General features: G+C 38.6%; 1 protein-coding gene across 2 annotated transcripts in view; it reads left to right on the forward strand.

Moving 5' to 3' along the window:
• Window positions 1–11,905, forward strand: part of LOC136758458 (cytochrome P450 2J2-like) — a 31,176-nt gene extending 19,271 nt beyond the window's left edge. For both annotated transcript variants that reach the window (XM_066712839.1, XM_066712840.1), the window contains exons 6-9: window positions 9,632–9,773; window positions 9,973–10,160; window positions 11,161–11,302; window positions 11,623–11,905. In XM_066712839.1, the coding sequence (XP_066568936.1) occupies window positions 9,632–9,773; window positions 9,973–10,160; window positions 11,161–11,302; window positions 11,623–11,798 (648 nt within the window). In that variant the 3' untranslated portion in view covers window positions 11,799–11,905. The remainder of the gene's footprint in view (window positions 1–9,631; window positions 9,774–9,972; window positions 10,161–11,160; window positions 11,303–11,622) is intronic.
• The last annotated feature ends 544 nt before the right edge of the window (window positions 11,906–12,449 follow it).

Raw genomic sequence — 12,449 nt, forward strand, 5'->3', positions numbered from 1 at the left:
TGAACATGTTTATTAACCAAAAAAAACGTGTCATTTGTATTTTATATCGGGAGATGAGGCTTCGGGGGTCCGCAGGTGTATTAAAGCCCGGAGCATAGGCCCGGGGGCTAGCCGGGGAGGGAAGAGGTTCGCGGGACCTGGCGGCCTCCTCGGTTTTTGGAGAAGACATTTTCTGTCTTCTGACCCGAGTCCCACCCCGTAGCGCTCTTAGAAGAGGGCGTGACCGTACACGTCCACACGCCACCAACCGCCTTCACATCTCCGCCGCCCTTCACGGCGGAAGCAGTCTCTTTTTAACAGATTCCAGCTCCACGCATTTCTTCAAGGCCTCAAAACCCTCTTTAATTTCGCTTATGATCTTTAATTTTCTCTCTTTAATTTCGCCTGCTCTGCCCCTGCAGGGGTTTTGATAAGCGGCTCCACCCTGGGCTGGGGGCCCCTAGCCTGTGACTGATGCTTATTACCGATCGCTGAGTTCACAGCTCTCTCATATCAAACCCCTGATCTGATATGAATGTGCAGTTCTTTTCAGGATGCTCAACCAGAAGAAAACTGTAAAGAAAACACATAAATAAATAGTAATTCAAACTTATGTAATGAGTCAGAGTTTTCACAATCATGTTTCGTGACTTTTTAACACACAGACACAGTTAGATCCCTTCCTCCCGGGCTGTGGTCACCCGCTATTCAGTTTTCTTATTTGAACGACACAAATGTGTTGTTGTTTCTAAGCATTTATTAGGTCTCTGTTTTAGGGCCTCAACTTAGTTTTCTTTATTGTCACAAATGAGTAAAATGTTTTTTTTTTTATTTAAAGTTACACATTTGTTTCTTTTATCTTACTTTGAAAACCTTTTTCAGTCGACTAATGTGATAAAGACGGAAAGTCTTTGTAAACAGTTATTTCTGATGTGTTTGAGGTATTTGGTCTAGTTATTTGAAATTATGTACTAATCTAAAGCAGATTCCCCCTGAGTATTTGTTATAGGCTCCCTGTTTGTATTCAGCATTGTGATTTATAATAATGCATTTGATTAAGGTTGAATAAATCCAAAACAATAAAATAAAATACAATCTTGATCTTTGTTAAAATGAACCTTTGTCTTTAGCCTGTATTTTACTGATAAGTCAAATCCCGCTTAAAATTGCTTGTACATCGGGCCCAAAAGCCAAATATGTCCACCGGTATAAAAACTGTGTTCATATGATTTAAAATACATGTGCTGAATAAAACAACAAATCAATAAGATTTTATTAAACATGTTAGAAGGCGATACACATGGCACCATACTTCTTGACAGACCAGAAAAACTGATGTGGTTGAAGCTGTACTTTTCATTTCAGGGGTAATGCAGACAGATGACGGGGTACGAGAGTCAGTGTCCTATGCTGTGGAACGTGTGACGGTGGTTCAACCCCTTAAAGCCTGAGAAATCCTGTCCCCCAATTTGTGTAACACTCCAGACGATCACTAGTGTTGTATTTTGAATAATGTTCAACCAGGCTTAATAGCCCTGCCCGTTCATTAACTGTGTTGCCCTGAATTCAAGGTAACCATTAAGATGCTACTTATTCTTACAATTACTAATCTGTTAAATCTCAATCATTTAATTTTAAACCCCTCTTAGATGCAATCTTTACACTTTGAAGTTAGTGTATTTTTAATGTCACTATTTGGAAAGTTTAATTTGTCTTTAGTGCGCTCACAGACAGGCGGTGGTGGGTGGTCAGTTTAGTTATTATTGAAGTTATTTGTAATACAAATCAATACAAATGTAAAGTGAAATTAATCTTTTAAAGCACAAACATTTCATTTTATTTTACTTTAGTTTACTGATCCTGTCTGGAAATGATAATACCTTAGTAAGGAAAAATAAAAACATCAAGACCTTGCAGTTCTCATGCGTTTCTGTACAGCCTTAACAGTGTCAATGCTGAGAATTCATACAACTATCTAACTAACTAGACAGACACCCTGCGTTTGCACCGCTGTAATGTGACATTGTGCTGTCCGGTCGGCTCTGGAGGATCTGTGTCAGGGGGTTCAGATCAGAGAGGGGCTGTGAATGTACGGGCCGCATTCCTCGCAGCTTTTCAGGCGGCTCTCCACAGAGGCCGGAGCTTTTTTTATTTTCTTAGCTGGACTCTCCTCCCCCACCGCTTTCTCCCCAGCGCGGTCAGATCAGCCCTTTTTAGCAAAACGTTGGATGACTCAGAGTGTACAGGAGTCAAGGAGGTCATTAAAACAATACCAATTTAATTTTTTATACAGAGACACATCGAATGGGTTGATGTGCATAACTTTTGTCTTTTTAACTACTTTACTTATTTTGAACGTTATTTGGGGTTCGAGATGTACAGTAAAGCGAAATCAGATTTAGCAGAGAGAGACACAAGCCGGTAAGAACATGTTTTTGTACAAAATAAGAATCAGAGAGGTATCTATTTTATGAAATGCTTCTTTATTGTTAATAACATACACAAGGTGGGAAGGAAGGAAGGAAATGATGCTGCATCAGCTCAATGTATAGAATATTAATCTGAATTGCGCTGGTGCTGTTTCTGCTCACGTTTCAAAGATAATCAGTGAACTATTGGCCGGGTGAATGAGACTCTGCGACGCCGTTTTAAACCCTAGATGCTTAAGCTATATGCTGTTAGGTCCTAGCTGTTGATTTGACAGATCTGTTCAGGGTGATGCTGTGTCTGTCTGTCAGTCTGTCACCATGTGTAAACATAAAAAACAGCTTTATGTTATCACCAGACTACATACAGTTAAAAGGAATGCCACATGGCTAAACTTGGCTCTTGAAACAGAGCAGGACATTAAGGCTTCTGGATATGCCTGAGCTCAGACCCCCCACCCCAACCCATACAGAGCCGCTTAAACTCCTCTTGAGGAGCCCTATGTGTAATAAAAATAATAAAATCAATATATATGCAATAAGCCCACAAAGTATTTTGAATATAACGTATAGACTATTTCTGTTTGCTATGTGTGCTTTGTTACAACTGGAATTGACTTTGATATAGAAAATACATTTTATATTGCACTGATGTTGTAAGTTGCCCTGGATAAGGGCGTCTGCCAAAAAAATAAAAAAAAAATAAATAAATAATAAAAAAATAAATAATAATAATAATAAAGCATTTCACAAATGTCAACGTTTGTAGCGAAATAGTCAACTCTATCACATCAGTATGTCATGTATTTCAGTACACTGTGCATGTTTCAACACAATTGTACATTACTTAGATACAGACAATGAGGATAGAAGTGCCTGACCGCTGGATTTGTACAGGTTTTCTGGTGATAAATTCTCAGTCATTAGGGGGTCTGTTTTGTGTTGTTGATGGAATCGTGCCGCTCCTGCAAACCCCCACCGCGGTGCTGAGAGCAGGACGTGCAGCTTGTGAAGCCCCTCCACTGCAGTGTGATCCTGTCAGGGCATCAGTGGAGTGACTGTGTGAACTGTTTCGGTGAAGCAAATTCTTAATAAAACGTTCAAATATTCGAGTGTGTCGGTTTGGTCTTTATAACTCACCCTGTTATTATGGTTATTTATTTATTTATGTATGTATGTATTTTCTATTTATTTTTTATCGGTTTTCTCTATTTCTAGCCAATCTCTCTTTTTCTGTGCCTGATTGTTTTGTGTTAACCTTATCTCACTACAGACCTGCTGGATTCACGCATGATCCGGTGTGACTCTAGTGTGACTGTGTCTCCCTGCGCTTGTCTTTCGCTGTCGTCTCTAAGGTTGCTGCTCCCTCTGGCCTCTGTCTGTATTCTGTTTATGTGCTGCTAGGTCGGTGTCACTCCCTGAGATGCTGAGACTGGACATTATTTTTCTAGAAAAAGTATAAATCTACTGTTTTAATAGACACATACTTAATGAATGATACATATGTAATATGTCTAAAGTTACTTTAGTATTTTTCTTAACACCGTGGAGAGTTATCTAACTAGCAAAGAGAGCTGTGCTCAGTTAAATGTCGGTTATATACTGTATGACTTAAGTTAAAAAAGTGTGGTTTAGTTTCATTTACTTACTATCGTTATTAAATTGTGTTTTCGTTCTTTATGTCTGTACATAAGTTACTAGTTAGTTGTACTGAAGTCTGTTCAAATGTCTTACTGTCAATACAACCAAGACCATTAAGGTCTTCAGACTGCACCCCCAAGCTATTGTAATGTGTAAATTATATAAATATACATACACACATAGATTTTTGCTTAAATCATATTGTGTATTTACTTAATCTTATTGCATGAATGGATTACATTAGATTTTTATTTAAAATAATTTGATGTTTTGTTACTAATATTATTACAAATGCTGCTTTTATTGAGTTTTATTGAAATTTCACAGTTTCTACATATATATTTTATGGTTCTTCTAAGGATTTCTTAAGTTAACTTAGTAACGTTACATTTCATTTACATCACCGGGTGTTGTGAATACACACACACACACACACACACACACACACACACATACACATAGGATGTGCTGAGATCGTATTGAGTGTATTTACTTAATCTTAATGCATGAATGGATTATATTACATATTTATTTAAAATAATTTGATGTTTGGTTACTAATATTATTACAAATGCTGATTTTATTGAGTTGTATTGAAATTTCCCAGTTTCTACATATATAGTCTATGCTTCTTATATAGCATATATATTCTATAACTCTTCTATATTTAAGGATTTCTTAACTTAGTAACGTTACATTTCATTTACATTGCACGCTGTTGTGAATACACACACACACACACACACACACACACACACACATACACCTTTAAAACTTCATAATTGTATTTATTCAATCTTTACATTGTATCTGTTCTTTAAATAATACGTTTGATATATTCTGAAATGCAAGAAAATATTGGTCTTGGGTTGGTGTAGTATTTACTGAGATTATGCTGATTACTGAAAGTTTTAATTTACATTTTCTGTATTGCATTTCTTTTAATTTTGCTCATATTCAGGATTTTCTAAAGTTCAGTCCATCTTGTGTCTCTCAAGCTGTCCACAGCCCCCACCGCTTCTACAGATCGCTATCTCTCGCCACATTCCATTATCCGGGGCTAGGGGGGCCCATCGCCTCAAATGTAAACAGAGCGGCTTCTTAAATTGAAAACAGACCCCACCTGTCATCAGTGCCCTGTTAACTCCGCCGCCAAATATTTAAATTCTTCAAACCAAACTTTAACATGATAGGCTATTTCTTCAGTGCCCTGTCAACTCCGCCCCCAAATATACTAATTCTTCACCGATCCGAGGTTACTAAAGACGTAGACATCTCCTCGCCACCCCCACTAGCTCAAAAAGCTCCAGACCGACATAACCCTTGTCCATTTGAAAGAGGTAACCGCTTTGGCCCTGTTGAAGAGACAAGTAGAAGTATCTATGTTACTAAAGAATCAGGAGGGCTTTAATAGAGCTCTTTTCGAGCTTCACTCGCGTAGGGAAAAATAGCTAATCTACTAAATAAATCGGGAGGACTTAAATACAACTCTTTTGGAGCTTCACTAGTGTAGCGAAAAATATCTATGTTTTCTAAATAATCTGAAGGGTATACATAGCGCTCTTTTGGAGCTTCACACGTATAGAGAAAAATTGCTATTTTACTAAAGAATCAGTCTGGCTTAAAGACAAATCTTTTGGAGGGTTTGAAAAACAGTTGAAGACCCCCACCACTCCTGCACATTCCTTCGGAACCCATCAATATGGTAATTATTCTGCGGCACCCCCCCCACCCCCTAGGAAGCCCCCCTCCCCCTCCCCGAATTCAACTCAAGTTCAAGGTCAAAAGGTGAAATCCCCCTTAACCCCCCTAGGAAGGGCCCCCCCACCCCCTAGGAAGGGGCCCCCTGAGTTCAACTCAAGTTCAGGTCAAAGGTCAAATCACCCGCATCCCCCCCTTCCGATAAAGTACCCTATATTACTACTTACACTACTCAGACAGAAGTACCGGATGGTCTTATTATACATCGTAAGGCCAGTAAGGTTTATTGAGGAATGGACCTGCCAAATGTTCTCACAATTCTGCCTTAGGCTTTGGTCTTTAAACAACATAAGGTAAGGGTCAGGAAAAATATAATGATTTCTGAATGCCGAATACAGCTGACCCGATACAACGGTCACATGCACCAATTGTGTATGGCTATTAACTTCCACATCATAGTGCACCATTACTGCTGTAGACCTGAATAACAACAAATATATATGCCTTGGTATCAATAACATCTGCAGCTGCTCCTATTTGGGTATGGGTAGAGCTTTTGCTGTCAAATAAACTAATTGAGATGTGTAATTACGGTCATCCATGATCCTATACTGCAAGAAAAGTGTCAATCTAAGTTTGACTCCTTGTAGACTATTAAATAGGAAAATACATTTGGGCATTTTTTTCTATCATAGTCATCTTATTTTTATCATTGTATGCTATTTTAGTTTTTAAATGGTATTTACTATTTTTATGATAGGATGGGATGTTCTTTTGGCCTGCAATGTTTTGATATTATCGGAAAGATGTTTTTATTAAACAAATATCGAACTTAAAGACATCCACAAACAATATCCACAAACAACAAAACTGAAAGCACATGCACAATGGAGCATCCTGCTATGTGAATTTTATTTTATTTAAATATTTGTTTATTTCAATCTTTAGGAAATACAGTGCTTACAGTCCTTCTAACAAAGCTAAAAGCAGCGCTAACTTAAGCATTTTTAAATTTAGTGCATGTTTAGATGCCCTATTATTATTATTATTATTATTATTATTATTATTTTTGAAGAACCCAGTTCAGAGAATAAAGTTGAAGTTCAGAGAATAATATATTTATTTAACAAGCTCAGAAGAATCACGTGCAAGGGGCAACCCCGCAGTGAGACTTAATTCTTAGCAGAAATTAGTACAGTGAAAATGACGTAGGGTACTGTGAGCAGGGTCAAGTCATGTGTTCGCAAGAAGTGTTGCCTTGGGGTCAGGTCTCTGGCCTTTGGGTTTCTGTGTCGTTAAAACAGATTTATCCTGCTTTGGCATCCAAAGTGTCCGATCTCACAGTTTTCGTCATCATCAGTCAATACAATGTGAAATATCCAGCCTTGAGAGAAGACAGGAAACCAAGAAGCAGATGCTGGAAGGGACTTCTGTAGGATGAGCACTCATAAAAACAGCCTTGCTAGCATGTGCTTGCTTGGCAATTAATACATTTAACTCTATTGACATATTAGTATTTCAAATAATAATATTAATATAAATCATAATACTGGATTTTTCAAATTTGATTTATTACATTTAGTTCGGCTGAATTTGATTAATAATCCATTCTAACTGGATATCCATGAGTTACCTTACATTTGCTACTAGTTCACGTTCCTTGAACTGTGTTTTTGAAACGCAATTGTTATTAAGAGAAGCTGTGTAAAAGTCTTATTAATCGCCTTGAAGAACTGGTATAAGTGTTTTGTAGTAACTGTATAATGTTTTATATTAATATTTGAAATACTAATATGTCAGGATAGCTAATTGTATTAATTGTCAAGCAAGCAAATATTAGCAAGGCTGTTTTCACGAGTGCTGATCCTGTAGAAGTCCCTCCCAGCATTTGCTTCCTGGTTTTCTGTGGCTTCTCTTAATGCTGGAGAGGACACATCATAGTGATTGATTGACAGTTGTTAATGATGACCGTGGGACTGGACTTCTCGGAGTACATCAAAGTAAGCCATCTGGTTTCCGCATCCCACACCTCCCCCCAGGAAGACAATTAAAAACATTCCAAAGGCCAGAGAACTGACCCCAAAGTAACACTTCTTGGGAGCCTGCCCACAGCACCACATGTTATGCATTCTATAAATGCTGTTACATTTTGTTGTTCAGAGAGACTCCACTGAGCTTCAAAGACTTAAATTCATTACTGGGTTCTACAACCTTATAATTGTTTGTTCTACTCTGATACCATTTAACTCCAGGAAATAATATATACATCTAAACATAAGAAACAACATCCCCACATCTGGAATCAAACCCACAACACTGGGCTCCAATGGTGTTCCTTAACCACTGTGCCAGCGGAGATACAAGCTTTAAAAAATGTTTATGTGAAACGTGTTTTAGCCTAGTAGCGTATAGCTGCTGCAACCAGCTGTCCCGATTAGTGTGTTCCTCAGCATGTTGCAGCAACGTAAACCAGCCAAGGTGGTAGGACACATCGGACGGATGATCCCCACTGCATCATTGTAAAATGTTGGAAAAAATTATTAGACAGAAAATACAGGAGCATTTTAATGAAAACCATATTCTTGGAGATAGTCAACATGGGTTTAGACAAGGCAGATCATGTCTTACTAATTTATTAGAATTTTTTGAACACACAACTGCAGCTGTAGATCACGTGAAAGCATATGATATGATATATTTAGATTTTCAAAAATCTTTTGATAAGGTTCCACACCAAAGACTGATCCTCAAATTGGAAGCTGTAGGCATTCAGGGTAATGTAAGTAGATGGATTATGAACTGGTTGATGTATAAGAAACAGAGGGTGTCGATTAGAAGAGTCGCTTCTAACTGGAGTGAGGTTGTTAGTGGAGTTCCACAGGGATCAGTACTAGGGCCTTTGCTTTTTGCTGGACTCTGGGATAGTTAGCAAACTTGTCAAATTTGCAGATGAGACAGAAAACAGGAGACACAGCAGGGACACACGCACCCAGGGACACAAATGGAAATTGAGCTTCAAGGCATTCAAGACAGAAAACAGGAGACACTTCTTCACACAGAGAGTTGTCACAATCTGGAACAAACTCCCCAATGATGTGGTTGAAGCTGAACATTTGGAAACATTTAAAAATAGACTGGATAGTATCCTTGTATCACTTAGTTATTAATGGACACCAAACGAGCACAATGGGTCAAATGGTCTACTCTTGTTTGTAAACTTTCTTATGTTCTTATCACCTGCTACTGTCTGGAAGGTCCTGGTAGCCAGGACACATACACAGACAGACACTATCAGGTGTTCAGATAATGCAGCACTACACAGAATTTGTCTGGCTAGGTCATTATGCAGCTATGTGACATAGATAATTCAGCATGTCTTGGTTGAGATGATACCTGGACACAATTTGCTAATTGCTGAGCTCCTCAAATGTGTGCTGACGCACCCTTTCAGCATATCTTCGCCTATGTCGGGGTTGCTGTTGCTGGGTGTATAGTACATCATTACTGTCTGAATGTCAACAGACATACTGCATTCTACTAGCCACATTTCCCTTTAAAATATGTATTTATTTATTGCCATTCAGTAAAAAACAGAATGGTAAGGAATTTGTTCTGGTGCAGCACATATACAACCATATATAAAACAGAGACAGTTCCACACTTCCCATTGTTGACATTGCTGGAATGGTGATGTCTGCTGGAATGGGGCTGAGTTAACCTTTGAATATAGCATGGATCATGCATAATTTCAGCCACTCCACCCATTTTGCGCCATACATGCAATTTCCTAGTGCATGAATGGATTATGTTGTGCATTGGAGTTTGAGAATACCTTACCCCTGTACTCTCATGAGGTGACTCTTGATCCTTAATGTTCCTGTCAGAGTAAAGAGGACATTGCATCTGGCTTCCATGAGAGGAATCTGGTTCTTTGCACTCTGGACCTCTTTCTGGCTGGGACTGAAACCACCTCTACCACACTGCGTTGGGCTCTCCTCTACATGATGAAGTACCCAGAGATTCAAGGTAAGTAGTTGTATGGAGATAGTGGAAGCCTCAAAGCGTTTTAACCTTGTTTTAACCACTATCAATGCAGAGCATAATGCCAAGATCTCAACCAAACCAATGGGAACAAATTAGTGTTAGAAAAGCACTGTGTACATGGGCTACACATTGCAAGATGAGTTACTCAGGAATTTACCTTCTTTGCTTTGTCCCTCACCAGAGAAAGTGCAAGCTGAAATAGACAGAGTGATTGGGCAGGCAAGACCACCATGCATGGCAGACAGAGCCAACATGCCCTACACTGATGCAGTGATCCACGAAGTGCAGAGGATGGGCAATATTGTACCACTGAATGGACCAAGGATGGCGATCAAAGACACAACAGTAGGAGGGTACTTTATCCCAAAGGTAATAGAAGCCAAGGAAAAGAGCAGTTAAGGTTGGAAACTTTATATATTTGGTCTTGAACAAGAATTATATATATATATACAGTGAGGGAAAAAAGTATTTCATCCCCTGCTGATTTTGTAAGTTTGCCCACTGACAAAGAAATGATCAGTCTATAATTTTAATGGTAGGTGTATTTTAACAGTGAGAGACAGGATAACAACAACAAAAATCCGGAAAAAACACATTTCAAAAAAGTTATAAATTGATTTGCATGTTAATGAGGGAATTATTCCAAAACACACCCTCAAATTTGAAAATAGTGCAAACATTTTGAAACCAAAGCCTGTTATTAGTAATTGTTTGATCTTATTCCAGGCACAAATTAATTAAAAAAAATGTTTTCTGGCAATAAATTAACATTAGAACTGTAGAAAAGCTACAAAACTTATAACAGCACTTCACATACCTCTAACAAAGGTAACCACCAAAAAAAAAAAAAAAAAAAAGTTTAACATCAATATTTACATGTGGCGAGGTTTGAAAACAAAAAATAAAGAGAAATGTGTAAAATTCACCAAAATATGGAAGAACAATCACCTAAAAACTATATGCAGTGCTCAATCTGTGTTTTTGCCGTGTATGATGCCATGCATGCCGTGATTAATCTGGATGTACTGTAAGACAGGCTTTCTGCTGCAGATTTTGCATAAGCATATAGTCTCATTTCTGCCTTCATCTAAATAACTATTTACTTCACTGTCTGCTTATTCTAACATCTGTAACAGTTGTGCAGATGTGCATGCTTTTTTCTGACTCTGTGATGCTGATGCAGCGATGTTGAGTCTGCAGTGAGAGCCTGCTTCTCTCTCTCTATCACTTCCTGACTCCAGACTCTCGCAGTGGGGGGCTTAGCCCATAAGTGTTTTCCAACTTATCGCGATGTTTCAAAGGCTACTGAAGCCTGTGCTCGGCTTTTTCCGGAAGAGAATCCACTCAGTCCCCATATTCTTTTATTTAGGGTACAGCAGTGATGGCGATCTTAAACTCGGTCCTGTTTGACAAGAGTGAGTGGCAGACACCGGACTCGTTTAGTCCAGAACACTTCCTGGACTCCCAGGGGAACTTTGTGAGACGGGAAGCTTTCATGCCATTTTCAGCTGGTAAGCACGATTTCACTGTTCCTAAATGTTTGCTCAGGTCTAAGATTTAGCTCTCCACCTGATCATTAAATTGAGCATTCGGAGAAACCAATGTTAAAAAACCCCAACACATTTTGAAGAATTATCACTGAGATTTGCGAATATAAAGAACCATCTTAGCTCATTGATGGCCAGTCCTGGTCTTGAGAGATTATTTAAACAAACATAATTTCTTATTGAGTTTTAGTAATGAAAAAATGTAATTAAGAAAAAAAAAATACACATGGCTAGATTCCAAGTATAATATAAGAAAATCTGTTCAATCTTTTCTTTATCTCCAGGGAAGAGGGTGTGCCTGGGGGAGCAGTTGGCTCGGATGGAGTTATTCTTGTTCTTCACCAGCTTCTTTCAGAAGTTCTCTTTCTACTCTGCGCCAGGAGTGGAGCCCAGCCTCGAAGCTCAAACTGGAGGCACCAGGTCTCCATTCCCCTACAAGATCTGTGTTACCCCTCGCTGACCCTCCATCACAACAGAAAACATCTGTTAGCACACATTCCTTTGTTTAGAGGAGCCAATCTCAACATCTGCTGATTATCGCAAGCAATAATAAAGAATGGATATACAGTCTCGGCTCTTTTATCTCAACCGTATATCAGATTACAATAGTAATTTAGATTTTTGCACTTTCTTTCACTGTGTTTTTGTTTTGCATTTACCCTGATTTTCTACAGGTTCAAAATGTCTCCATTATGCTTTTCAGGGCTTTACAGTGTGAGTGTTTTACTTGCATTTGCGAGTAAAAATAATGTTGTGCGATTGTGAAATACAATTTGGGTGCACAGTGCAAATATACTTTTTTTTTCAATCACCCTTGGGGGGGGGGGTTGGGGGCGGAGCTGGGGGGTTGCTGGGGGCCCTAAGCGGTTGCTTATGTCGAGAAACAACTGTACAGCACTGTATTTCAATGTCTGGCACATTGTGTTTTTCATTATAGCATTACATATGAAGCATTTATGATGATGTGCCACTAAATTATTTTTATTTTTTTAGTGTGCCCCTACATTTTGGACTGTGCCCCTAATTTTTTCAATTTAGGGGCAATTTAGGAATAAAGTAAGCGTAGAGCCCTGCTTTACTATAGTGGACCAAATTGTACTATAATGAACAT

The sequence above is a fragment of the Amia ocellicauda genome, chromosome 9, assembly GCF_036373705.1.
Source record: "Amia ocellicauda isolate fAmiCal2 chromosome 9, fAmiCal2.hap1, whole genome shotgun sequence".
Classification (NCBI taxonomy): domain Eukaryota; kingdom Metazoa; phylum Chordata; class Actinopteri; order Amiiformes; family Amiidae; genus Amia; species Amia ocellicauda.